At 43.6% G+C, this 27,936-nt stretch overlaps 2 protein-coding genes across 3 annotated transcripts in view; both read left to right on the top strand.

Annotated features, from left to right (window-relative positions):
• The first annotated feature begins 300 nt into the window (after window positions 1–300).
• Window positions 301–10,292, top strand: LOC117212261 (bestrophin-2). Of its 2 annotated transcripts, XM_033456892.1 has the most exons (9): window positions 301–2,520; window positions 5,412–5,732; window positions 6,201–6,534; window positions 6,635–6,856; window positions 7,055–7,353; window positions 7,445–7,474; window positions 7,584–7,804; window positions 7,906–8,173; window positions 8,262–10,292. In XM_033456892.1, exons 1-9 carry the CDS (start codon window positions 2,450–2,452, stop codon window positions 8,605–8,607), a joined length of 2,112 nt encoding a protein of 703 aa, XP_033312783.1. In that variant the 5' UTR covers window positions 301–2,449; the 3' UTR covers window positions 8,608–10,292. The 2 variants fall into 2 exon arrangements, with proteins under 2 accessions (XP_033312783.1, XP_033312784.1); XM_033456893.1 differs by lacking the exon at window positions 7,445–7,474 and having other exon boundaries at window positions 304–2,520.
• Window positions 10,293–10,624: 332 nt separating this feature from the next.
• LOC117212200 (dentin sialophosphoprotein) overlaps window positions 10,625–27,936 on the top strand; it is a 149,410-nt gene continuing 132,098 nt past the window's right edge. The window contains exon 1 of the mRNA XM_033456762.1: window positions 10,625–12,176. Coding sequence (XP_033312653.1) covers window positions 10,801–12,176 — 1,376 coding nt within the window. The 5' untranslated portion in view covers window positions 10,625–10,800. The remainder of the gene's footprint in view (window positions 12,177–27,936) is intronic.

Below are 27,936 nucleotides of genomic sequence, written 5' to 3'. Positions count from 1 at the left end.
TTCGGAGCAAAAATATTTATTTTCATCCGTGTGTGGTGTTGACACTGGTGATAATCCTGATCCTGTTTCGTGTTACCTGCTTGATAATGCATTGCGTGTAGATACAATAAACGAGCTACGTCAGAAACATTAATTCGTTGCACATGTATGTTCCATGCTTTCCCCTCTGCGTCATTCTGGTTTCTCCAGAATGACTATGCATACACGTGCTCGCTGCGTTTACAAGGACAAAATTAGAACCTTTCAAAGGCAGTATCAAAAGTGATGATCAATATCACGCTTTTCACAGATGTATAAATGACCTGACACTTTCTAAATATATCGATCGCATGTACCAATTGACTTTTTATGCTCTAGTTCTAACAATTTTTCTATCAAACAGCCGAGTTTCCAAAAATTCTAGTGCAAACTTATCGTTCATTTGTAAAAACCGCGAAATACAGGTGAAACGATGGCCGTTAATACGATATAACAAATTCATACACAATATTGAAAAGATAACATTTATCAGTCTGCTACCATTAATCTAATAAAGGGATGCTTGTAGAGGGACATCTACAACCTTATCACGGTGTCGAGTGCAAACAGAATAAAGTCCCTATGTTAAAGTCGAAAATACACCCTATGTGATTCTGTGCGAGCGACGTCGAAAGTACTTTAGATGAAACCCTAATGTCGAATACGAATAGAATTAATTTTAAAGATAAAACTTATGGTAACATTCAGAAACCAGTGGACATACTAAAAATAAGGAAAGTAACATTTTATGCTTCTATTCGAAGAAGTTCTATACCAAGAATGTAAAGCAGGTCGGCGGCACGATAACAGACTACTTACCTATAACGCGATAACGATCCACGTACAAGGTTACAAGTCAAGCTTACCATTGCGATTACTGTAATGTGCTGTTAACAAGGAACGGATAGAAAACGCATCTTGCGTAAAGCTTGTGAAATATAGAACGCAAATGAGTCATTGCACCGAGAACGGAAGTGAACAAAGGCTTGGTCATTTGGCATAGATCGTTAGTGGGGATCAGATTTAGAAAATAATATGGTGATCGAACGAATGCAATTTGATAGGAGGTGTGCCTCGGGTGTTTGAGGAAGATCGGAATGAACGGTTAAACTTGTCTATCGCGTACGATTTCCGCGTGACTTTTTACTTGGAAGATGAGTGATGCGATGATCAAACATACCACATAGTACGCGCTTTGTTCTTTGTGTATTATTGAATTTTTATTAAGTGATTTCTATATAAAGAAAGAGATAAGACTGGTATCAAAGACTGATGTTATAAAATGTGTTTGTTTTTTAATACCAGTAAGTTATCGATAACGAGCGCCGATTACCACTTTCATCCACGTATCTGGCATTCTAAGCTCACTCGTGGAACTTGCTAAGACTAAGACAAACCGTAACGTTTCGGTATTACCTCCAACCGGGCGGCTTTTCAAACGTATTATCGGTGTTCTTGAGCGCGAACGTATACCGGAAACGACGTTCGAATTGTCAACGACTCGATGAAAGGAGCCAGTGAAGTGCCAGTGAATTATCGATAATACATACGACGACAAGCACCATTGTGTTAACAGCTTAAGGATAATAGTAGCTCTAAACGACTAGAGGTGTAACAACGAGGTATTTAATAGTCATGTAGCAACGATAACGTGTTACAGTGGGATGCTATACGAAATCATTTTACTTGTTCAACGAAAATAATCATTTTTATCGAAGAAAGAAGGGAAGCGAAATCGCGGCGACTTGATACAGTGTCAACATAATTTGTAGGATTGCATCGACCATTTTTCTTTTCCTTCAAACGGCGGGTTCCGTGAATATCTGCCGTCCCTTCCTAATAGAGCGCACCGGGAAGGGAGGAAGAGTAGCATGTGAGAAGTGAATCGAAAAGAAAACTAACGAAAGCGCGGTAAATTGAAAGTGTGTCGCGTAACTCACAAAGTATCGTGTTAAATTGTTAAAATATTTTGTACCTCGTTAACTGATATAGTGATTGTCGTCATCTCTTTCTAATAGAGCGTACCGCGAGGACGTTGGCACGTGAAAGATTCCAAACGGAAAGCAATTTCATCGAGTAACGTCGTTTTCGGTGTCGTGCGATTGCAACGAATTACATAATCGATTGACGAAGAGAAAAAGAGACAGCAAGACACGCGTAAAGCACATCGAGAATGACCTTCGCAGCCATCTCGTTTGTCTGTCTATCGTCGAGGGAGAAGAACCCAGAGATAAAGTGGTACGCGATTTAATTAATAACTTGTCGTAATTGTCAGACGGAAAAAAGGTGAAAGAAAAGGATGCGATACGCGTGCCAGAAGAGATGATTTTAGCGAGACGACGTTCTAGCGAGAATATCGGTGAGATCTTCTTCTAAAGGAACTGCAGTTGGTTATGCCGTGTTTCTCAGCACAGCAGGTGTATCGTGAGAGATGACAGTCACTTATACTGCCGAAGTCGCTACCTGCAGAGGTCTCGGTTGCTTCCTAAAATTACTCCTAAGGTAAGCAGTTTAGGTTTAGCTCGTCTCCGTTCAGTCGACACTATTGCATGCAGTTAAGAAAACCGTTGATAAGTTATATCTGTTGTAGTTTATTTTTACATTGTCCTGTTTACGTTGTCAATTTTGACAGCGACATTCGTTCTATTTAACTTTCATACGTTACCCTGATATTTTCTTTCGCTGAAAATGATTCGTGTCCACTCGACGCTCCATAGATAGTACACTATCGGTACTTGATAGATAAACGTAAGATTTTCAGATACAAAGGCGTAGCTTGTTAATGGATCGCAATCTTTCCCGACGATTCTTTTTGATTTTGCACGCGATTATTTATCAGCTATCATGTTTGAATAATATTTTCAATTCTTCCGTCATAGCGTTCCGCGAAAAAACGCGTCACGTGTACGTACGTGAAGGATATCAAGGAGAATATCGTAACCAAGGTTGGATACATCTCGACAATTCTAGTTACGTACATATACCGATGAGACCTGCAAGCAGATCATATCGTTCATTTTTCAATATTTACGTTATACGTTTCTATATGCCATCGGTTATTTTCTAGTGTCTAATGGATTATTATTCTTATCCAATGAGACCCGTTTGTTTCGTTGATTCTAAGACAAATTGTATATAGAATATCGAGGAAGATTTATTCCATTTTTCACTTGACCTGTGGTCGTTGACCTTTCTATTATTATTTCAATTACGCTATATCCGTACTCGGATGCGGTGTTTCAACTGTTCGAAGCTCGTCACGTGCAAGCCATGCTTTAAATTACGCGCGTTACTCGTTTGCTCTTCGAAGAATGTAATATATTGTATTTACAGTTACTCCATTGTCTGTCCTATGATACTATTTGTCTGAATCGTATTTATCGTGACACGAGATTGGACTTAATGTCCTATTAATTGAACTCTTGCTACTTACGAGCGCGAGCCTTTATTTTGCAATTGAGTAAGAAACGAATTAATTATCACGTCAGTGCATAAATAATATCCTTGGAAGATATTTTGTTGTCGGTTCTCTTTCAACAACGGTTAAAATAACGTTAAATACAACGCAAAATAGAACGAATACAGATTGTTACGTGTAACTGATTTTATTCCCTAAATGTAGCACGGGCTATTTTTTACGTTTATAGCACGAGCAAATTTGAATTCTCGTTTTAAAGCTACCAACATCGTATATATAGGTATATAAACACGACGTTACTTGTAGACGTCCTGATGTTATTGAACTCCGGTTGTACGAGTTCTTTGTTTCCTGACGACTCGAGATAAACGGATTTCTACTGTATCTTCCAATTTTCTTCATCTTGAAAGATTCGTTAAAAATGTCGATCGTGGTATAGGAAAATCGACGCGAAAAAGATACTCGAGTAGTCTTGGTTTAGTCGCCGTTTAGTATTCATAGAGCGTCGTTCTACCTTATTCATTAGCGGAACGTTTATCGCGATAACAGATCTCTTACGACGATCCGACGACCTGCAGCCGTATTTAACGAAATGTTTCACGCTCAAGAATATTTTCGATTATGCATCACCGTCGAAAATAAGGTACAATTGCGTAGACTGTAAACTATATGTCTTTGAAGTCCGTAATAAGACCATAGTTCGTCAGAGAGATTCTACGAATCGACCCGCGTTTATTTCCTCCAGTTTAGTCGTTATCGGGTCACGTTATGTGCAATTGCTTGCGAAACTACTCAAACGCTCGTAGAGATACGATTGTACGTTATACGAAACATCTTGAAAGTTCATTGATAATATGACGAGACTGGACTGTTATGACTATACTGATCAATTTTTTAGACAAAATCTGATAATCGTAGCATAGAATCTGAGAATCAAATCGATATACAGGGTGGCTGGTAACTGGTGATACAAACGGAAAGGGGGTGATTCTACGCGAGAAAAGAAGTCGAAAATATAGAATAACAATTTTTCCTTTGAGGCTTTGTTTTCGAGAAAATCGACTTTGAATTTTCGCTCGGTACGCCTGCACTTTATCGCGTCTCGTTATAACGGATCTCACCGTAGATCGTTGTCTCGATGGAAAAATAAAAAAAAAAAATTTTATTCTATATTTTCGACTTCTTTTTTCGCGCAGGTACGCGTATATTTCGCAGAGATCACGAACGTATTTAGACAGTCAATTGTTCATTCTGTTAATAAGACTCGATATTCCCTGGAATTATATATACCTACATTTAACATTTACATATATTCAAGATAACTATCCATGTTGTGTTAATCTCTTTACTGAAAATATATTTTCACATTAATAACAAATTTCATCGATTTAATCACCACAGACGTGTTTCATTAGCGTGATAATTTTCAAAGTGTTTCGTACAACATATCCGTACATGCGTACATGCAAGTTGCCATATGGTAAATGTACAAATACTTTAGCGAGCAACTGTATCTCGAACATAATACGATTGCGTGCTCGCGTGTAAACGCTTTACTCACCACTAAGGTGCGAACAATGGAAAATTGTGCGAGACTTCATCGCCCAGGTATCAATTTGCAATCTCAAGGATGGTTCGATCGCGAGATTCCTTGGACCTCAACGCGCGGTACAGTCAAGATTCCTCGAGATAAGAGAAAGGGATCTCGTAATTCATCATTGGAACGCACACGATGTATTCCGTGATTAAGCAGAGACCTGCCGGATAATAATCGTTGAATAATCCACTGAATTATCGCGATGGTTTCTCGGAACTAACTACACTAACGGTCTTGAACAGATTCTATGACCTAAAATCGCAGATATCGATTGTACTTTCACAGAAATTGAAAGTGCTTTCGAGAAGTGTGTTTTATTTTTTGTAATTAATCAGCGGCTGTCAAAACGTCTTGCGTTACGTATTGTTTGTTTTCTAGATGGCGAGCAAGCGTGTACAAGCTCGTCTGGTTGGACCTAGCACTTTTCCTCTTCATATATTATTCGCTGTCGAGTATTTACCGATTGATATTGGACGAAGAACAAAAGAAGATATTCGCGGCCATAGTAGCGTACTGCAACGCGTACAGCGATCTAATTCCGCTGTCTTTCGTCCTGGGCTTCTACGTCAGTATTGTTATGACCAGGTGGTGGAATCAATACATGGTGATACCGTGGCCAGACTCAATCGCGGTTTTCGTGTCAGCCACTATTCACGGCAACGACGAGAGAGGTCGACTAATGCGCCGAACTATCGTCAGGTACATAAAATACTGTGCAACAGTCTTTAGCCAGTATGATACGAAACAGACACGGAACGATTTAGAGTCTGTCGTAAGAAGAGAGAAAGTCGAAAATAGAAATAACTTGTATGGAATACTAAAAACAAATTGTCAGATATTATAGCTCAGTTTATTTAAAAATTGTATCTGTCGGAAGAGCGAAAGGCGTTCGCATAAAATACTGCTTCAAGATAACATCGATTTTTATATACATCCATAAAAAAGCGAAAAATTTTCATTTGGTAAGTGAGCTAACATCTTTGCACAGTACTGTGCACGCTGCTCGTTACTGTGGCACGATAGAACAGTAAGAATCGATTCGATTAAAGTCAAGGAGAGAAGTAATCCAGTTGAACTTTTGTACTGGTATAAAAAGTATTTAATTTTCCTTGATACATATATGTATATATGTATATGTATATAACAACTGCTTTTCTTTCATTTCAGGTACGTGTGCGTTTGCTTAACGCTAGTACTGGCGATGGTCTCGCCCCGTGTGAAGAAACGATTCCCCACGTTAGAGCACTTCGTAGAGGCGGGTTTGTTGCTGGAGAACGAGCTAGTCATATTCGAAAGTCTGAACACAAAGTTTCCTAAGCCCAGCAAGCATTGGTTACCGATAGTATGGGCGTCAAGTATCGTGACAAGAGCGAGGAAGGAGGGCCGGATTCGTGACGACTTCGCCGTGAAAACATTGATAGACGAGTTAAATAAGTTTCGCGGCCTCTGCGGTAGCCTCATGCACTATGATACTATTAGCGTTCCTTTAGTTTACACTCAGGTGAGCACGTCCAACACGCACCAGAACCATGTACATTTAACATTCGTGCATCCATCGTACCAAGAATTTTAATTTCCTTTTCTGTTCGCGTATTCTCTAGGTAGTTACGTTAGCTGTGTATACGTACTTTTTAACAAGCGTGATGGGTCGGCAGTCGGTGACCGATGCATCGCCGAACATCGATATGTATTTTCCAGTATTCACAACGCTGCAATTCTTTTTTTATATGGGTTGGTTGAAAGTAGCCGAGACTTTGATTAATCCGTTCGGAGAGGACGACGATGATTTTGAAGTCAATTGGATAATCGACAGAAATTTGCAGGTATAATGTCTAATGAAAATACCACGTGTTCAATCCTTCCGAGATGGATTTTTTCTTTCCACGATGAATCCAATTATACATATAATAGCATACGTTATAATAGACGTTTTAAAATGTATAGTATGTATTGTGCTACTGTTAGCTTTATAAATGTTAATGTATCTTTGATGTATTCTAATTCCATATGTATTGTAAAAGGTGAGCTACCTTATCGTCGATGAGATGCACCACGAGCATCCGGAATTAATCCGCGATCAATATTGGGACGAGATCTTCCCTGCGGAACTTCCGTACACTGCGGCAGCGCAGCCCTTCCGCGAGGAGCATCCGGAGCCATCCACGGCTAGAATTCAGTTATCCGCGGCGCAGCAAGAACTTCAACCATCTTCGGTCAGGATTGATGAAATGGCAGGGGACTATCAACAGAAGTTCCGCCCTGACATGGCCGACGACGCCGCGTCTGGTATACACTTCATAGCGACTGGGAAAATGTCAAGGTTGGTCTTGGAACGATGCTATTTTTTGAATGTTTTATTCCACGCGATACGGTTTTTTTTGTAAACGCTCATATGCCTAACGCTTAACCAGGAGCGCAACCGAGAGTGGTAAAATAGCGAGGTAATATTATTTATTTAACGTCTATCTACTGTGTAAGTTACGATATCGAGTGCTGAAAATATGCGAGGGTTATTGGGTTATGGAACCGGAAGTATATGTTTACTTGTAGAAGCGCTAGCAGAGTAAGCAATCGGGACCGTACCATGAGCGGAGGCTCCACTCCAAGCATCATCGGAGAGTCTCTACCAAGAGTCAACAGCGTCACCAGCGTGCTGAAACGATTATTCAGTAAAGACGATAGACCAGATGGCGGTACATCAAGTGGGACTAAAACACCTGGAAGGCTTGCATCTTCTAGTTCGGCCGCTTCGCTACAAAATAGAGCCGTTGGTAAGTTCAGATTTCAAATTTTCATAAAACTTCGGGCATATACGTATATGTCCGTTTCTCCGGCTAAACTATGTTTGATATGTACTGAAAATGTTAAATAGCAGGAGGAGGCTCGATGAGAATCGGAGTAATCAAGGAAGAAGCGGACGAACAGATGACGTTAACGTCGATGAAGTCGGAGAAGAGACCTCACGTGCAGAGCATATTTTCGCCGGGACCACCACCTCCAAGTGCTCCCGTCGCCGTTCCTGGTATGGAACACTCACGAAATGGAGAGATATTTTCATGTAGCGCTCCTGTAACTGGTGGTGTGTTAAGGGGAAGTAACGGGGAGATTGTCAACGACAGGAGATACGGGTCTGATTCAAGGTTGATAATTTTCTTTTTAAACGAACTATTTTCTATCTTTTTCATATTGCAAAATGAGATCGAAACGATGAAATTATTCGGATTTTAGAGCACAACGTACTTCACAGTCAGCACGATCGAGCATTGCTTACGAACCAGCAGCCAGCTACATAGACAGTGTTGCGGATGATCTTATAAGCAGCGATAGTTCATCCGCTAGCGTTAACTCCGATGACGAATTTACAAAATTGAAGACAGAAAGAGAAAAGCAAAGACGTGATAAGGTAGAACGAAGATTGGCTAGGAGCACCAGCGGCCGCAATAACTTAATCAGTGGAAATTCGAAAGGTTCCATAGACAATGAACATCTTCTGTTATCAGACATGGCGAATACTTCGCGTTTGTCTATGACGCAGGGAGATGATAGTAAAACGATCGAAACCGATCGTCTTTAGCGGAACTATTTGTGGCTTTACTTTGAAGTCTAACTTCAATTGCGCAGGATATTAGAGGAGAACTTAAATAGAAATAAATGCACAAAAGATTTTTACAATGTTTAAATAGAGAGACTACCGATCAGTCGTATGATCGGGGAAAGTACATGAATTTTGGAATCACTTTTACGACTAACAAGGTTGATTCACATGTTCAAGATTTAATTAAAATATTAGTGTATATACGGATTTTTTATTAGGATGAGATTGAAGGAGTAGAGAGAAATATTTGGTGATAAACGATCTACGAGTTTGATCATAATAATTGACCCTAATCTGAGAAAGTATATAGAGGTAATGGAAACATTCCCATCATGAAAAGGGAAAGCTATTCTAAATGATCATGTTTACATATATATATAAAATGAACAAAGTTGCTGCGCTTGAATTGCTATTGTGATTTTGTGTATATCGTAAACATATTCCCAATTTCGCTGAAGCAAACGAAAGTTCATGTGCTCTATTTTTAGCGATTGGTATGAAGGAAGACCAATGCTTTCTAATAAATATTACTTAAAGATCGTGTAAAAAGATCCAAAGATTACATACGTAAGTGCAAACATCGAAAGTTATTACCGCTGTATTTAATCAGTGGATTTGCTACGTGTACCGGTATACCTCTCACTTCAAATTTTACGTATCAAAGTTGACAATAATTATTGAGTCGTTGTCATCGATTTAAAGTATAATGATACAATTTTATATATTTACATTTAGTAAATATTACAACACGAATCGTAGCTGCCTCACGTGTAAAGAAGAAAACGTATAAAAAATAGAGTTAATGATTTAACTTTTAATTTGTAAATTAAGTAGTTACTAACGTAAACACCGAGAAAACAGTTTCGATTCTATTCTTCTTGTTTTAAAACGTTTCGCAAACTGATCGCTTGTACAAGAAGTTTCCGACAAAATTAGAAGACATTCGGAACGAAGAAGAACCTTTGTACTCTGCGAATTTCAATTATTACGAAGATATTGAAAGTGCCTGTCTTGTGCCTATTCTTATACGATCAAAAAGCGGTATTTAACACTTGTTTATCGCTATATAGCTTACGGTCCTATTGCTTTGCATAATATGTGATCGATGTTACGCTCAAAGTTAGTGCTTTTGTACAGCAACGTGTTCGAGCACGCACATTCCAGAAATCAAAGAAATTTAAATTTTAAGAGAGAAAGTCGATGAAACGATCGTACGTCCATAGGATAAATTTAATTTGATATTTTTCTTATGTTCGTACGTACTTATAATATCGCACACATTTTGAACATACTATATATACATATATGTATAAAAACTAGGAAAAATGAAACTTTCTGTAACTATCCATTAGGCGAAATTTCGAGTCTAGCCAATATAGCAATAAATTTTGTATGTATTTAGAAGAATTAACAAGAAGTTAAAGTACGATTTGTGAATATCCTGTATATCGTGTAAATATGCGTGTACAAAAGCTTATACGTAAGTTCACGCTAGAGAATGTGTCTTTCATTTTGGAATTACATTCCAGAACGCAAATAAATCTGATGGTGCTCATGGCTAAGCGTTTCGTTCAACAGTATTACGGTATCGAAGACGTATGTTCTTGGATTCTCACAGAAAGAGTTGATTTTTTTCTGAATAAAGAAAAGTAAATCACAAACATCAAATGCATTTTCTTCATTTCAAAACGCTCAGAGACAGTTTACAATAAAATATATATATATATGATATTACGATCGTGCCGAGTAAGCTATTACGTTCTATTTTCAATTTTTCAATTATTTCAATTAGAATATCGTATATATTAGAACTATTCCTATTAGAAGTTGCTCCAAATAGAACGTTTTAATTTCCCAGAAAGCGAAAGTTAAGACGGCCGTGAGGTGTCGTGGCGATCGGTCCAATCGTCGAAAGGGAAGGGTATTCGTGCGGGACCGGAAGACATCGGTAGCATTCGGGTGTCGTCGTTCGGATTCGCGAGCAGGCGTCGGCAGCTTCGGGAGTGGGGGTCGTCAGTGGGCAGCCGTCGGCGAGAGGTGGCGGTGGTTTTGTAAGGTGAAGAAAAGAGGGGTTAAGTGAGCCGTGCCGGGCCGTAGAAGCGAGCTAGCGGTGGCGCGGCCCGTGCTCGTGCCATAGGGCCTCTGCCAGGCATTAGTGCGATCGTTTACAAGATGGCAGACGGTCCGTCCGCGGAAGACGCGGCTACCGACCTGGGGGACAGTGATTCTCGTTTAACAAGGGAGCGACACAAACGCGAGGACGCTTCGTTTTCGATGACGTCCTTGAGCACGGGTCAGGACATCGCGAGACGCATCCACGAAGACGCTTCTGTGCTCGATAGTCATCCTCATCATCGGCAACAACATCAACATCGTCCTCCCCGTCGTAATTGTCATACCAATCCTCATCTTCCTCGTCGGCATCTTGGTAACCCTAACAACAACAGCAGCAACAACAACAACAACAATAACATCAACAACAGCAGCAATAACATCGGTAATCTAAGCAACAACAACAATAATCATCATCATTACCAGCATTATCATCGTCGGGAGCACGAGGATGACCAGGCTGATGGTAACGAACGCGTTAGTAAAAACGAGAGTGGCAGTGGTGTTGGTGTTGACACGATGTGCGTTGCTCCGTTTACGTCACCGAGCAGGGAAGATTACGAGGAAAACGACGATGACGACGACGACGACGACGACGACGAGGACGACGAGGACGAGGACGAGGACGAGGACGAGGACGACGATGATGATGAGGAGGACGAAGACGAAGAAGAATATAACGTAGGAGAGAATGGAGTGAAGAAGGGTGTATCGAAAAAGTGTTGCGGCTTGGTTCGAATCGACGTAATAAAGACGAAAAATGTAATAAAGGTGAAAAACGAAGAGAGCGATAGCGATAATAGTAATAGTAGCGGTAACGGTAGTGGTAATAATAATGGTAGTAGCAGTGGTTCGGAGGGTGGCGCGATGACCGGTCACGCGACGCGCGGCGGTGACAATGCCGGTGGTGGGTGCTCGGTCGGTGACGGTCGACGGTCGAGGTCCGCGGCTTTCTTCGACGCGACGGTGAATTCTCCGAACGAAAGTGCGAGCAAAATGAACGAGTGCCGCGTAGATGACGACAACGACGAGGACGGAGACGGGGACGAGGACGAACATCGTCACCATGAGCATCAGGAGCACGCGTTAGTAGAAAAAGTGAATCGTCTCGGATGCGATAAAAGTAGTAGTAGCAGCGAGGCTGGTATAGACGAGGAGGACGCCTCCGGAAAAACGACGGACGGTATCGCTAGTGATGGTAGTAGTAGTGATGGTGGTAGTAGTGGTAGTGGTGGTGCTGCTGCCGCTGCTGCTGTTTCTGGTTCTGGTGGTGGTGCTGCTGGTGCCGCTGGTGTTACTGCAAATGGCCTCGTTGCCGGCAGGCATCAGGGCAGCCCTTTCAAGGGACAGGTTAGGATGGCCGAGGACACCCTCGTCGGCCCTTGCGGCAAGAAGCGGTGTGCCGATCGATACGACAGCTCCGAGAGTTCTGACAGGTGAGTGAGCGAGATAGCTTTTCTCTCTCGTGGTTCGACGAACGCCTCGAGGAACGAACAGAAAAGCAGGAAGGAGGAACAGAACGGGAGGAACGGTAACCAACTAGAAATCAAGCCGTGCCTTTGCTTCGCTAGTCAATGTATTACTCTGCTCCGATCTTTCTACGTACTCCGATTTCTCTCCTTTCTGATTACGCGACCTTGCGTCTTTTCTATCTTTGTTATGTTTGCTCGCGATAATACGAACGCCACGCATCTCGATATATGTATAATACATGCGTATAGCGATATACGAAAGTATTCGGTCGGGCGCATATCCCGTGTTTACGTTCGCGACCAGGCGTTTTTTCGAAGTATGTATTTTTTTTCTCTCGACAGTTCGCCTCGCATCGTTGGGAGGAGCCACTTGTATATGTACCGGGAAAGAACGCGACGGTATATAGCGGAGTAAATATCTACGTACATACATAGGTCCATTTAAACACACGACAAATCTCTGTTTCTCGATCAACGATCTCAACGTCGAAGAAACGTACTGGTCGGTAAGCGAGTCTCGGTTCGGGTATCGCAATTAGTGCGAAGGCGCGTTCGACAGCAGGCCAGGGGTCGTTGTACCGCGGTTACGAGACCGACAACCGTGGCTGCGTTCGATCTGTGTGCGCGGCGTGTTTATAGGATCGTAGATGCTGCCAACTCGCCCTCTCGTTCCCTCCATTCTCTCTCTCCGTCTCTTTTTCTGTTCTTTCTTTTTCTTTCTGTTTCGCTCTTTCTTTTTTCGAACCCTTCGTATCTGGCCCTTGTTCTCCATAGGAATTTATCACGCTAGAGGTAAGGTTGCGTTTCGGTAGACTCGGTTGCTAGCCGAGGAAGCGACCAGACTCGTCGTTTTCATTCGCGTTTCGACCGCTGGTCGTAACAATATAACTTTTGTGACTCATTTATTCACGGTTACGGAGTAAGCCTGTAGCTGCGTGTTTATATCGTATAATGCATACGTGTAACTGTAGCGCACGAGAGTGTTTGTACACTTATAAAAACTTTGATGAATATATTACGTATGCTTGCGCAGATAAGAAATTAAATACATAGCGTAGAAGCCGGTGAAAGATATTCGAAGGATTTGATTATTAGGAAAGACTCGTAAAATTACGACGGCGGAAAGTTTGATACGAATTAAATTTTTCTTCTTTCGCTACGAATTTTCCCAACGACCTAACGTATACCACGTGTATAGCTTCCGTTGGTTTCGTGTGGGAAGGGGACGCAATAAAACTTTAGTATCCTAACGGTTCTTCTCTGTGGTACGCTACTAAACTCGAGCGTTTCTTAGGAAGAAAATGTCTAACCTAACCGCGCCATTGTCCTCTCGCCGTGGCTCGATCGCAAGCAACGTTTACCAAACGAAACTTCCGTTTACTTGTTTTCTTAATCGGCATGGAAAACGTTACGCGTTGCTCGTCTAACCTTGCCGTCCAATCCGTGTTTGTTTTTTCTTTTTCGTTCTCGTCGGTTGCTCCACATTTTCGAAATACGCGCCGAGAATTTACTCGCGCGTTAATCTCGTTCCTAACCTCTATCATCCACAGGACGTTCCCTTGTTTAACAGCCAAACTTTGTCAGAATATTCTATGCGTAATTAAGCAGAAAATATATAAACGTAGATCATTTAAGGCTTTAAAGTTATATACTGTGATAATAGCGAAATACCGTCAGACAATATTTTAAGTAAATAGCTTAAGTAAATCTAATCTCGTAGATCTTTTCTAATCGTGTTTCTCGGTTTTCTCGAACTAGGCTGTTTTAGCAACTCGTCGCGTTTATCTCTCCTGTATACATATTTCCCCGCGCTTGCTTTTCGTTAGGTCGTGAGCGGATTTCACTTGCCTACGGTCCTTGCCGGTTAAATTACACCTGGCATCCTCGCGTAACGACGCTTTTTTCCTTCGGTTTAATCGCTCGCCTAGAGATAGTTGCGTTTAACTACGATAACGATTATCTGATTACTGAGAAACCTAGCTCGTGCTTCGCGTTTTTCTCTTTCCTTTAATACATAAACCTTCTGGATGCCTCACTCATAAATGTAAAAAATGTAATAAATTATTAGCGAAATCTTAGGAGCCACGAGTTAGTTTACAAATTACAGCTCGATTAATTGTCCCGTTTGTCAAAAAATCGTAAAATTGCGTAGAACACGTCTATAATTTATAACTCGTAAGCGGTTAATTTATTGAAATTATTAGTTGGAGGGCCAGGAATCCTCTTGCACAAGCGAGCTAATTATCATTAACGAAATTTTACGCCTTCTATTCACGAAGCTCTATTAATAATAGTAATTGTAAATTTTTTCAACTTTCATATTTCTCGATTGAATCACCTTATTTATGTAACGAGTGGCTAAAATTTATCGAAGTTGTCCTAAGTATAGCTAGACCGCTGTAAATCTTGCACGCTATAAAGTGAAAAGAAGCGTGGACGTGAATGTTCGACTCGACTAGGTGAAAGATGATCGTTAATTTCTATCGTAAAATAAATTCGTTAAATGGTTTCGTGTTATCGGGCGAGCGTGGAAACTAGTCGAACGAGTTACTCGAACGAATTTTACTGCAAGTTACTCGTGCGATCCGAGATACCGAGAGCGTTGACGTTCGCCTTTGTTTTAGCCCTTTGCAGACTACGGCGCTAGTAGTTTTAAGGCGATATCGCTGTGGCGAGGCGCTAGTGTACTCTCTAAGGTCCTAGAAACTGTCTCCTTTCCGTTTCATTTCTTCTCTCTATGTCGAATCGTGCGTTCTTCGAACGGAACTCGACGTCCACCTCGATAAATTACGTACGACTATAACGACTCCCAATATAAAAATCCTCGTACGGTTTTCCTTTATTACGAACAAAACGGATTAAACTTATCCCTTTTCTTTTTCAAATTATTGATCGATGGTACACGATATTAAGAAGAGTTTAAAAGATTCGGTAACAGTAAATGTAACTCGCACGGTAAAACGCGACCATCGCGGCTCACCGTGTTAAATGCATGAAAATGGAGAAAAATATCCTCGTCTTAATTTATACGATTTATCGCATAACGATCCACTGTAACATCATTCGTTTATTCGCAAGATGTCTCAGGTGATTGACGTTCTATCGCGTTTCTGTTGAAAGAAGTGTACGTTGGTCGGTAAAAAGGATCGCGAAAAACGATAGAAGGAGATAGAATAGTCGTTTTTAGGTCTGATTGGCCGGTTTGCACGATGACCGGTTTCCTTGTGCCGCGATCGCTATTCAAGACCGTCCCGGGAATACCTTGGCTCGCGTTTTTTACCCGTTCATTACCGGATTACGGCATCGACGATCGATGTCTGTCCGTGGACGTTACTGGACACGTGACCATCGAGAACTCGCGATGAGAAGGCCGGCTCCTATCGACGCGCGTCGCTATCGCGATCGCGTTGCTCCGTTCAAAATTACTGGTCGTAAGAGAAGAACTTGCCGCTGGTGAAAAGGGTATCGTTGACCGAACGGAAGAGCGAGATGTTTGCAAAAATTTCCTACAAATTTGTATCGTTTATCGCGGGATAGGATCGTGTAGGATTGCGGTTAAAATGGCTCGATGAAAATAAAATATCGGGTGATCCCGCATGTAATTCGATTTTTCATACTTCACTTTTGCTTCAAAAATTAGAGTAGGAAACTACTTAGAGAAAGATAACGAATTATAAAGGACACGAGAAAATTCGCGTCTGATCGATCGCTGATAGGTAATCGTTTATTAAATACAATCGTAACAGATATCCAATCGTATTTTGATCTCGGTAAGAGTCGACTCTAATGCCAGAGATATGCAAAGAGATAAAGCTAGAACCGGTCGTCTTTACGAATTCGGTAATTGCGGTGTTAAGGAACTGAATTTTTTTTTTAATAGCAAGGGACGCGCGATCTTCAATTATCTAAATCACCGAGAGTCAGAAAAAATGAACGCTCGGTAGTTAGATTCGGTTTTTATCGAGGATATCTGCAAGCAAGAAACCGTATAATTTGCATAAACGTCACGTACGAAGATTGATCTTCGCCGAGACAGGAAATCTTCGGTTAGAAAGTGCATCGTTCGAATATAATTTACGATGAACCGTAGGCGCGTTTCACGCGGTGCGTTCTTTTCAATTCGAATCGTAGTCCCGATGGTTCACGCGTACCAGACCGTTCACGGTCCTTTTGGTAATATTTTCATGGCCGCGAGCTGAAAGAGTAGAGGCGACTCCCGCTGCGGCCAAGCCCAACTGGATGCGGCTGTTTTTCGTGTTGCAATCGGTCGTGGCTGGCCTGGCATCTCGTACGGTTCACGGCACTTCACGGCTCCACTTTCAGACGCCTTATCGCGCCTCCAATGCGTCCGAGATAATCGACCGAATTCAGTTCGACGCTCGTTAATCTTCGGCCGCAGATAGCCAGCGACTTCGCGACGCTAATCACCGACCTCTCGTGTTTTCGTTCCCGTTTCCACTCTCCTATTGCCCTCCTTCCTTTGCATCCAAATTTACTCGTGGATATGGTTTCTGCGAAACGAATATCCACAGTCGGCCTTGTATATCGTGTACACGGGCTACAAGGAGCGTTTGTACGCCGGTGTGTTTATATTTACGAGGCAATTAATCGAGTTTCGTAACATTGTCCAATCGCTAGAAACTCGATGCTATGAGAATGAAACGCGCCACTTTTTCCGAACGTACGCGATGTTCGTACAGTACGCGCATCGGATCGCATACGTCTTTCGCTATACGTACAACGAAACTTGTCACCGTTTCGACATATTTGACATTAGAATATCTTTGTATATTGACATTCGCTGGAGTTTATGCATTCAGCGAAAAAATGTGATTTACGTAGTTCGCATTTGCTTTCAATGTCTCGTATACCTCGCTCAACTCTGCGCTTGCGTTGAATAAAATTAGCAATTCCTTCGACTATGAAGCCACGATAAGCTTAACGATTTCTTGCCCACGTGAAAACGTCGACGAAGGTGATAGCAGTTTCGTTTAATCGATCGAACTGCGATAACCAATGATTCATGGGTATAATAAGAAGCGAACTGTAGGCGATCATTTTCCCGAGTAGGTGCAGCGGAATTTCAAAGGTCGGCCCGTTTCTCGATCGTAGGCGAACTCGTGGACGAGTTTAATTGGGTCGGTGAAAAACGCTCGCTGCGTCTCTTTCGATCTTCGCACGACGATTTATATTTTCTCGATCGGGCGTCGAGTGCGCTCCTCGCGGACGAAGCGAAACGAAGCGAAAAGAAGAAGAAGCGGGGGCGATCGTGGAGCGGTCGCGACGCGAATCGCGTGGCCATGGCCGTGGCCGTGAAAGTGAAATTCGTGAATGAAACGAGTGGAACAGCCGGCAAACCCAAGTGAAGGTAAAGGTTGCCGGTTTCGGTTTCGGTTTCGGCAACCGGTGTCTTCTCCTTCGACCGGTTCGAATCTCTCCGACTCGCTCTCCATTGTCCAGTCTGGCTTTCCATTCGAGTAACGTTGCTAGATGCTCGAGATTGGCTAGGACAGTCCCGTATCTATAATTGCAGGATTATGCACGAGATTGAAAAAGTCGAGTATTTTTAAAGCTTTTTCGCTCTTTATACGGTTCGTACAAATTTCTATCTCTAATTACGAAGGATATTATTTATAATCACGTCGATTTATAATCGAAAGAAAGTTGTATTCCGTTGAAGCAGGAAATTTCGGACCTCGCGATCGAAGTCGTTTCGTAAATACTTGAGAATTAAATCGACAGAATGTATAATTTATTCTCGCTCGCTCGCGTTCTTTGTTAGATCAGGAAGAAAAAGCGAAGCATATTCTGAATATTCTGTGAGGAAATAAAATGTCGCTTATAGGTAGTTTTTTCCTATTTCGTACGTCTTATTAACTTCCATGTGCCATTGCTGCGAACAGGCTAAAGTCTCCGTACGTGAGTACATGACGTGTATGAGCGTAGAACGCGGGTAGAACACCGGCAGACTCCCAGTCTACTTTTCAAACGAGATCCGATCGCTGCATCGTTATCTATTTCGAAGAAATAACAGGTTTACGCGAATCGCGTAGCGTATCATCGATCGAAGCTAATTGATCTGAGCCAAGGTATTATCGGTTAATCGATCGAGATTGTTAATCTGTTAGCTAATCGTAGATTCGATACGAAACGGATAAAGTTGAAACATAAGCAGAGTTTGTTTGGCGGATCGTCGGCACGTGGGCGGCTAAACGTAGGAAAAGTCGCGCATTGTGCCTGGTATAAAATGCGCGAGTTAACGAGGAGGTGGACGCGGAGGCGGCGTCGGGTAAGAGGAAGGATTTCTCATGAGCAGTGCCGCAAAAACGCCGCTCGAACTATGTTGCAACTGCAGTTAGAAAGCTCGAGCCTCGGCTATCTCTGGCTTGGCTCGGCCGAGCGTTTGCTCGCCGGAACGATCGTGACTCGTCCAGCTTTTCTGGAAAAATTCGGCACCGCGAGCACGTGGGTGGATAGTTGAGAAACAGCTTAGTCGAAAGTGGAACGTCGATCATAGGCTCGCTTTACGGATTCCTTTAATTTCCTCCCTTCGTCGGCTTCGCACTCGCCACGAATCGACACGACAGCGGACGAATCTTTGACTCGAAAATCGCAGGCAAAAAGAAACGCAAGAGGTCGCGTCTTCAATCGGCACAATTTTCAAATCTACCACGTCGATATTTCTACTCTGCGCTTATTTCGCTCGTTCATGTCGAACGTTTCCAACGCTATTCTTTCTTTATTGTTGCTCTTTCAGATACACAAATGGCGAATTTGAAGAGTTTACGTAAATGCAAATTACGTTTGTGCGTAAATATAGTCTCTGTTTTTCCAATATTTATACTAAATTGAAATCCCATCCACAACTGCGAAAGCATAAACGAGAATTGATAGTTTGTTGACAATTTTCAACGTAAAGAAGACGATGTATTTTCTATTTTCCTTGGTACGTATACGCGCGTCTCACTCCCTCGGTCGTTGCAGGATCGCAGATTCGTGACTTTTCGCGGTCTCGCTCGTTTCTGGTCGTCCACGCGAAACGAAAGTTTCGGGAAACTCGAGTTACCTAATTCTTTCACCCGGACGGTTTATCGCGAGTCGTTGCTCCGTCGATGTTCCTTCGGACGAACTTTTCGAACAGAGAGGCCCGTGCCATTAGACGATCTTATCACACGTGATCTATCGATGTACGTCGAGCGTGATAGCCAACCGTTACGAAGCTCACCTTGCGAGGCTTCGCACGCGATCTCGCGGATGATTTGTCAAAATTTGCGATCTGTCGCGTATTTTGCGGATGCTTCGTTCGATCAAAGCCGCTAAATCTCGCCGGATTGGCAACAGACTCAGGAAGACGTTCCAAGATTCCGCTCGACCGAGCTTCCACGACATCGTTAGGCGACGCTGGCATCGAGAAAGTAATTTCCCATTTACGAACGTCCAAACAAAAATTCCAAACGTACGAATACAAAAATTGACCACGAAGAGGAAGATTCGTGACGAGGATTAGCGAGATATGGTTTGCGTCGCGTTTCTCTGGAAAGGACGATGGCGAAAGAGCTGCAAATATTTCTGCCCTTTCGAACATCTAAAATTCAACAAGTTCTAAGGTGTCAGAAAAGTACGATCATTCATGGCAAACGCGATGGAAGACGCGTCGAAGAAGCGTATCTTCCACGGACAGGAAGAACGATCGTGATTTCTTTGTAGAAGCGTACGGTCACGAAAACGGCGACGTCGGCGACGCGTAACAACCTTCAATTATATGTACACACAGACATATTCGCTCGTTTTACAACTTGCATTATTCCACTCTACACTTTAGTTTATCGTTATATTACCTTAGAAATTGCATCCGGCACAAGCGTTTCGCTATTGTTTAACGTCACTCTAGTTGTACTTAAGCGATTAGTCATCGAAGGATTTGTTTCACAATGACCGACAGATGTTACCGTGCGAACGATCGACGAGTAGAAACGGTACCTCCTAGATCATCTGTTTTCAGTCTGTAGAATAAACAGAAATACGTTCTCTTCTCTCAATCGAAAATTCCTACTTTCGTCGTTTCTGATTTAAACATCTCAATCGTTATATATATGTCTCGATAACACACGTACGTATAAACTTTATCAACGGTATATTAAAATGGAATACGATTCATCGTTAAAACGAACCGCGATAGCCAGTATCAGTTCGAAAGAATCTTATCTATCGTTTAACAATCGCGCGAGCTAGGGACAACCAGCTTCTTAAATAGCGAGACTATGTCGCGTCGCGTTCTAGACGTCCATTCTCCTATCGAACGTTATATTTTCTATACAGGGTGGTTGGTAACTGGTGATACAGGCGGAAAGGGGGTGATTCTACGCGAATAAAGAAGTCGAAAATATAGAATAACAATTTTTCGTTCGAGGCTTCGTTTTCGAGAAAATCGACTTTGAATTTTCGCTCGGTACGCGTGCACTTTATCGCGTCTCGTTATAATGGATCTCACTGTAGATCGTTGTCTCGATGGAAAAATTTAAAAAAAGAAAAGAGAAAATTAAAAGAAAAAAATTGTTATTCTATATTTTCGACTTCTTTTTTCGCGTAGAATCATCCCCTTTCCGCTTGTACCACTAGTTACCAACCACCCTGTATATTCGCGTATTACGTGCATTCTGAGCGTTTCCGCGTCTTGAAATTTTCCACGAACGCGTAAAAATCCGCCATAGAGTTACAACTGTCTACCTTGGTATTTAACAGCATCGTACGATATATAAAACGTACGACGACGAGTTATCAAACCTCGATGAAATGGTACGTGGAGCGGTTAAAGGATCGAAAGGATTTTTCGTGTCTTTTGGCGAGATGGAGAACCTACTGACCTCTCGTTTCTCGTCGGCGAACGCGATTACAGCGTCGAGAAAGTCGATTATCCGACGACGTTCGGGAACACCGGTAGCGCAACGATGCACGGACGAGCGTGGCCGGTTGTTGGATCAATACGCGGCAGGCTAGCGGCCCTTTTCGAGGGCTGCTCTGTGCCGATTCGCGCAACAAGTCTTCTCTAACGGGTGTCCCGGATTCGCGCGATCCCTCCTGGCCCAAGGATCTCGCCCCCTCGATCCAATTAACGCGTCCCATCCACCCGTTCGACAAAAGGCCAGCTTCTGTCCTTGTCTAATTAGAAAGACCGCGGATTAATTGCAATTAACCGCAGCTTGTCGCGCCCTCGACGATCCAGCCACGGTCTCTCTGTCTTTTCTCGGGTGTCTCTTTACTCGCTATACGCGCACGTTGCGATACGCCGCTACGATCACCGAATTTTCCACGTCTTCTTCTCGTTGATATCTCGTCTTGATCGGAAAAAGGGTTTGCGATCTCGTCGCCTCTGGTTCTTTATCGTTAAACTTGAGAATCGAGTTTAAAGTTTAGCAAGTTGAACGTTGGTTCGCGCTGTTGACGTTGGAAAGAAGCGAACATTCGCTGCTTTCTAAGTAGATTTTTCGTCCTGTTATCGTGAATTTTTGTATTATTTTCACCGACCGAGACCGTACGAGGATCGGGTAATTATACGTTTTTGAAAAAGCGGAGTTAAACGTCGAAGATCCGTAGTCATCGTGCGAGCGGTTCGGAGGCTTGGTAAATTGAAAAGACTTTTAAATTGACGTACTTTAAAACTCACCGTCGTCTTCTCGCGACGGACCAACTCGTGGAAATAATTAAATTTGTTTCTCGAGAATCGAGTATCGATCGTATACTTACGTAACGAAGTTAAGAAATTAATGAAAACGGCGGTCGGTCGGTCTGGTTTTCGTGCGGCCTTTTAAAAAGTATCGCGAGTTTGTTTCTGCGAGATCGGTCGATAGCGGGATACGCGTTGGAGCGAGCGAGGCTTGCGAACCAGATTCGCATCGTAATGGTTGCTGTTACCTCAGGTGGTCTCGTCAGCTCGTCTCCGAGGATGGAGATTGCAATTTCGAGGAAGGTAATTGCGATTACCGGACGATTACCCCGCCAGTGAAGTGGACCATTCGCGCGGTAGCTTCGTTAAGTCATTCGCGACCACTTGGCCGTTACTTTGCGGTGGGTTTTCGACCGTTTCCAGCGGATACCTTTTTCATTTTTACATTTTTTATCCCCTTCTTGGAAACTGTCAAAGTCGTTGGTCAACGTTTATCGCGATAATCGTAGCGTAGACGATCGTGGAACCGATTTCGCGCGACAGTATAGCACGATACGAGGTTTTCCAATTCTCGTTCGATTGAAAATGTCTCGACGCGACTACAAACTTTAGCCCGTACAACGCGATCTACAGGGATAACAGCGTTTAGCAATTGTTAGAAATCTTCCTCTCTCGACCATCTTCTTTCGTAAAAATACCGGGTTGTTCCAAAAGTTTTTGTTAAGAACTGTGGATCTTAATCGCCGAAATAAAAGTAAAGGGACACTAAGGTTACGCTTGGAATTCATATTAAAATAGTTTTAGATTTATTTAATAAACGATTCCCAGGATCTTCGGCATTCTCTTTGTCTCAACATCTTTCATATCGCATACAGTTAAAGAAGAAATATCCAAATTCAGAAACAGATATAATATAAGAGTTAACAACCACCAAAACCCGTTAGTTACCCAATTACTTGACACGACCGATCAGATCCGCAGACTAAAAAGACGATACCCTTTAGATTGAAGAATTAGATTCAACTAGAACCAAACATACTATAAACTCTTATAATCCAAGTTACAGTACCACAAAATAATTTACTTATAATTCTCAATGAGAATTCACTGTAAATAGTCTACCAAATAAAAAAAAATATTACATTGCCAATGGAACAGTTACCATTCATCTGTTTTTCGAGACACTGTGCACACGCATACTTCCATACACTCGTATCCACATACGTGTGTCACTACTACGCGGCTGATCTAGTCTAGCGCACAAAATTACGCATATTTCAATAGTTTCTTTCCTTTTACCAGCAAACAACAGACGCGCGACGTGTTTTGTTCTACGTTATTTTATCCAATTACGTACAATTCATTTTACAACATATCAAAAAAAAAAAAAAAATATAAATAGAACGAAAACTGTCGCGCATCTATCGTTTCCTCGTAGAAGGAAAGAAACTTTTGGAATACGTCGCAAGAAACGCGCAACTTAGCGTAGCCTGGCCATTTACGAAAGGATGGGTGTGACGTCTTGGAGAGATTGCTGGGAACTGCAAAGAGCTAGGAAGGATTAATGGGGCGACGAGAGGGCGGCTAGCGAGCACCTACGATAATTTGAGACGCGGTTCACCCGTGTTCCATCCAGGGACCAACGTCGGACCTTCATGACGGAAGGTACACTTGGAATGGGGTTTCGCGAACGCGAGCTCGAGAAGGTGGTCGATTACGCCCGAGGCAACCACGTGGGTAGTGATTAATCGCGACACGAGCAAACACGCAGCTACGTATGCGTGGAGTACGCGTGTGAGGTGGTACATGAACGCGGAACGAGCACAATAGGCCAGAATACGCAGGCGTGGGCAAAGCGTTGCCTCGCTCTCGCGCGATCGACTCCAGCGAGCTTCGTTTCGATCGTATGGAATTTTTCTTCGACCATCGATTTTACGAAAGAAATTCTACGAAAGCGTAAAATTTGAACGGTACTAGCGAAATAAATAATTTCTGCGAGGTCGTTTGCGAGAAAACAGCAGTAAATGTCAAAGCGTGTTAAAGGAAGCTCGCGTTTCCCCACCGTCGTTGCTTTTCTTCACTCTCAGGTTCTTGAAATTGATCGATATAATTTTCAAACAGCTCGGGCGATCGTTTTTGCAGCCATATGGCAAAAATTCGCCAGTTCTGTGTATATTTATAATTTTGAAAGTATTCGTACGCTCGATGTTCCGTCGGTGTTAGAACGGCACGCGGCTGCCAACATTGCATCGGCAAAATTCGAATCCGATCTGAAAATATACGTAGGAGCTGCGAGATACTTGCCACGTGCAAATATTTAGTAAAAGATCGGTATACGATACGAATAGTCGCTCTGGGCGTACAAAAGACGTTAAACACCGAGACTTGCCAGTATCGCGGTTTAAATATCCCCGTTTAAATATCTTCGCGATGTCTGCGAGATATATACTTGTACCAAAATATCGTGCAATTTTCGTATGCATTTTCAGAATCGTTTAAAACGTTACAACGTCGATATAGCGACGATAGTTGAGCGTCGTTACGGCACTAGTGAAACTTGAAAATGTTTCGCGTAACGCGCGTAATAACACGTTGGCGAAAGACGTCGTCGAGCGGACGAATTCTTTCGCCAGCCACGCGGTATTTCCTTTCTTTTTTCTAAAGAAATGGCGAGCCAACTTTCAGACACGACCAGGTGAAAAGCGTGGTAAAACGTTCGAGCTGCAGCTCTTTCGACTTTAGTCGGTGGCTGCGGCTTCGAGTCCGTTTCCAGATTCCTATCTAACTGGCACGAGTTGCGGCCTGCAACCTAGGCCTAGGTCCGCGCTGAGTTTTGCAACGTGCCGCTTTCGTAATCGGCTGTGTATCGCGACGACCGCGTTTCTCGTTCACGGGTCGCGCGGCAGAAGTGCTCTAGGCCGGTTTCACTCTCTCCTCTGTTCCGTTGCGTTGCTCTCGTAACTTCGTGAACGGGTTGGCGGACTCGCGCGCGATTAGACCGGTCACGGTTCGCGAACAGGTCGACGGCTCGTTTCGTTGGTTGGGCGAGCAGCGTTCAAGTGGCGGGCCAGTTCGCGGAAAAACCAGATTGGCCGAAATCTGCGGGTGGTCTCGAAGGGTGGTCGTTCGATGTTCCGCTTCGATAAGCCGTGCGATTAATTTTCTTTCTGCCGGAACGTTCGATTTATAATTCGACGTTAACTGGTGCGAGGTTGCAAGGTGGAGAGACGGCCGTTTCTATTCTGTTTCGCTTCGATAGATCACGAGGGAAGAAGAATCAGCGTCGATTCGAACGAGCGAATTTCGTTTCTATATATTTGGAATTGCGATACGTCCGTGCGTACGTGGCGTTTCTTACTTTCCCGGCCGTACGAGCGTAATCTACAGAGAAAGATAAGAGAAAAGACGTTACACGAAGACGTTGGTTCGTACGTTACGCTGCTGACAAAGTTCGAGCAGCCTACTTTCCATTAAAAATTCTGAGAATTCTGTTTCGACGATCGATACCTCTTGGAACGCGATCAACCTCGTAATCTCGTTACGAGTTTCTCGTTTACGCGCGTTTCATATAGTTTGAGGGTTTCTTGCGTAAGGAAGGGGATGTTGCGTTACCTTCGACGCGAGGCTTTGCCAGAGCGTAGCCGGCTGCGCGTGGATGACAAACTGCCTACGTAACGCGCACCCTGATCACACGGTACGCCTTTCTCCTCTGCAAATAATCGCCACGCGACCTTTGCTCGCGTGCGTTGCCCTGCACTGGGTTACCGGTGCCAAGCTGTGCTCGATCTGGGACGCGATTTTACTCGACCGAGCTGTCGGAATTTGCGAAATACGCTCGAGACGCGTGCCTCGATCGCGCCGAAACGTAACGAAACGAACGTTCCTACCCGGACGAATAGTTTTACTTCTGACTATCGTATCGCCGTTCGAACGCTCGACTCTCTGCTTTCTATGTTGCACGGTTTGCCCGAGTTTCTCTCGAGCGTTCGGCTATCGTTTTTCGATTACGCGTAATTGCGAAAATAATGGCGGAGAAACGCGGGAAACAGAGAAGAACGATCGATAAAGGAACAATTGCACGTCGCTGCGACGCAAACGGAGTCGTGTAAGTGCACCGGTTGTTGCATCGTTGAAGAATGCGAACGTTTCGTAGGCGAGTGACTAGACAAAGGGAACGGGCTGGCCCGACGTTCCCATCCGGGCTGAAATATCCGATCCAATTAACTCTGTACCCTCTTCTTTCTCTCTTTTTTCCTCCGTCCCCCGTGCCTCGTTCGCTGTCCTCTATCGCTTTTCCCTGCAGTCCAATTGTCGGACAGCGCAACTATTTTTTTTCCCCTCGGTTCTACGATTCAATTTCGACTTTGAATACCAGAATTCTGCCAGGTCGCTCCACCAGTCACGTTATAACGTATCTCGTACGTTGAGCTTTCAAGTTGTACAAACAGGGATACGTGGATGGACGAAACTCGGGGATCCCTGGCTATCGTCGATTTCGAAATCCGACGTAGCGGTCAAAGACTATGCAACGTTGGTAGTCGCGTGCGAACGCGGGTCGCGGCGCGTAAACGGCTTATGCAATCGACAAAGTCGGCCCAGCAATTTGTTTATCGATGAACGTATAGCCGCTGAACGTATATTCCGCACCTTCTTGGTTGGTTTTCGCATCGGTAAACACGGCCCGTTTCCATGCAGAATACCTCGTTTCTAGCTTGTTAATCTTAGCTCGAATTCCGTGGAAGAAGCTCGCGAGCATCGCATACTGCAGGAACAGTGGCAGTAGCGGGCGATATTGGCAGGTTTCAGTTCGCGGATCCGACTTTAGCCAGATTTTTGCTCTTTCCTGCAAGACGCTCTCGGAGAACGGATGACGATATATCGGGAAAGAAATATTCCGCGCGAGATATACCGCACGGCCGTAAACTAAGAATTCGAAGAGGCGAGGGTGAGCCGAAACATTTGGAAACCGTTGCCGGTTGAAATTCCGCGAGAATCAAGACGAAACTCCCGGGCTTTCGCGCAGCCTCGAGAGCGGAGGCGGCGCCATTTTCCCCCGTTATAATTTCCGCCGTGCTGGATCCATTTCCCTTTCGCCGAATACCTCTAACGATCAATTAGCTGCTGGGATTAATCGCCCGACAGGTCGGTGGACGGTCGTCGAGCCGGTGATCGTTAAATCTAGTTTGCCTGATTTTGCCGTCGACTCGGAGTCAACGATTTGCAAACTCGTCGCTTAAAAGTCCGGTAGAAACTTTTCAGCCAACTCGAACCCGAAATTCGCACGACGTATTTTAAGATCCGACATATTTTTCAACCGTCGAGCAGAATTCACGCGAATCTTGGTTTGCAGTTGTAGCAGAAGAAGGTTTAGTAGGTCGAGATAGCGAGCGTCCAGGAACGAGTTTCATTTTCTATCCCGTCGAGTCAAAACAAGACGAGGGCGCGGAGCGAGAAGACGGCAGAAAGAAGCGGAGAGACGGGAGGAGAGGAGAGACGAGAGGGAAAGGAAGGGCAAAAGGCAGGAGAGAAAAAGTAGCGAGGGGGAGAGAGAGAGAGAGAGAGAGAGATCTCTAACTCCGCTATTTATCCCTTGAACCCACTCCTGCCGGTTCGTCCCTCCACCTCCTCGATTTCGCGGTCAGAATTTGCGGAATGTCCGAGGCTGGAACCAGTCCATCCGGTTTTTTAATTGCAAAAAGGATCCGCCCGGGCTGTGGAGCGGTCCGTGCAAACTTGCCTCGAACCTAAACTTCGCAGACAGGACTCCCTTTGGCTCCTCGGAGATCGGAAGCTGCATCCTTGCCTTCTCCTCGAACGAATCGAGTCTGACCGTTTCGACCTCTCTGCCTTTTCCTACGTTCTTCGTTTTGTCCTCTCGACGTTCGCTCCAGTGAAATCTCGTTTAACGTTAATCGACGCTCTTGCGATCCCGGTCGTAAATATTAGCACGCTCGTCGGTTACGTTTCGTCAGTAAACTGTAACAAGTTCCGCTTTACCGAGAATTTTATAGCGCGCGTGTAACGCGAACGAAACGACGGACTCGCGATGCAACGATTAGA

The sequence above is a fragment of the Bombus bifarius genome, unplaced genomic scaffold, assembly GCF_011952205.1.
Source record: "Bombus bifarius isolate JDL3187 unplaced genomic scaffold, Bbif_JDL3187 scf7180000008286, whole genome shotgun sequence".
Classification (NCBI taxonomy): domain Eukaryota; kingdom Metazoa; phylum Arthropoda; class Insecta; order Hymenoptera; family Apidae; genus Bombus; species Bombus bifarius.
This window is presented reverse-complemented; position numbering and strand designations above follow the sequence as displayed.

Bases quoted from the DNA above. Each gene is read 5' to 3' on its own strand.
- LOC117212261 (XM_033456892.1), top strand. From the start codon at position 2,450: ATGACAGTCACTTATACTGCCGAAGTCGCTACCTGCAGAGGTCTCGGT. The intron at 2,521-5,411 runs GTAAGCAGTTTA...TTTGTTTTCTAG, and splicing joins TTCCTAAAATTACTCCTAAG to ATGGCGAGCAAGCGTGTACA. The intron at 7,805-7,905 runs GTAAGTTCAGAT...AATGTTAAATAG, and splicing joins GCTACAAAATAGAGCCGTTG to CAGGAGGAGGCTCGATGAGA.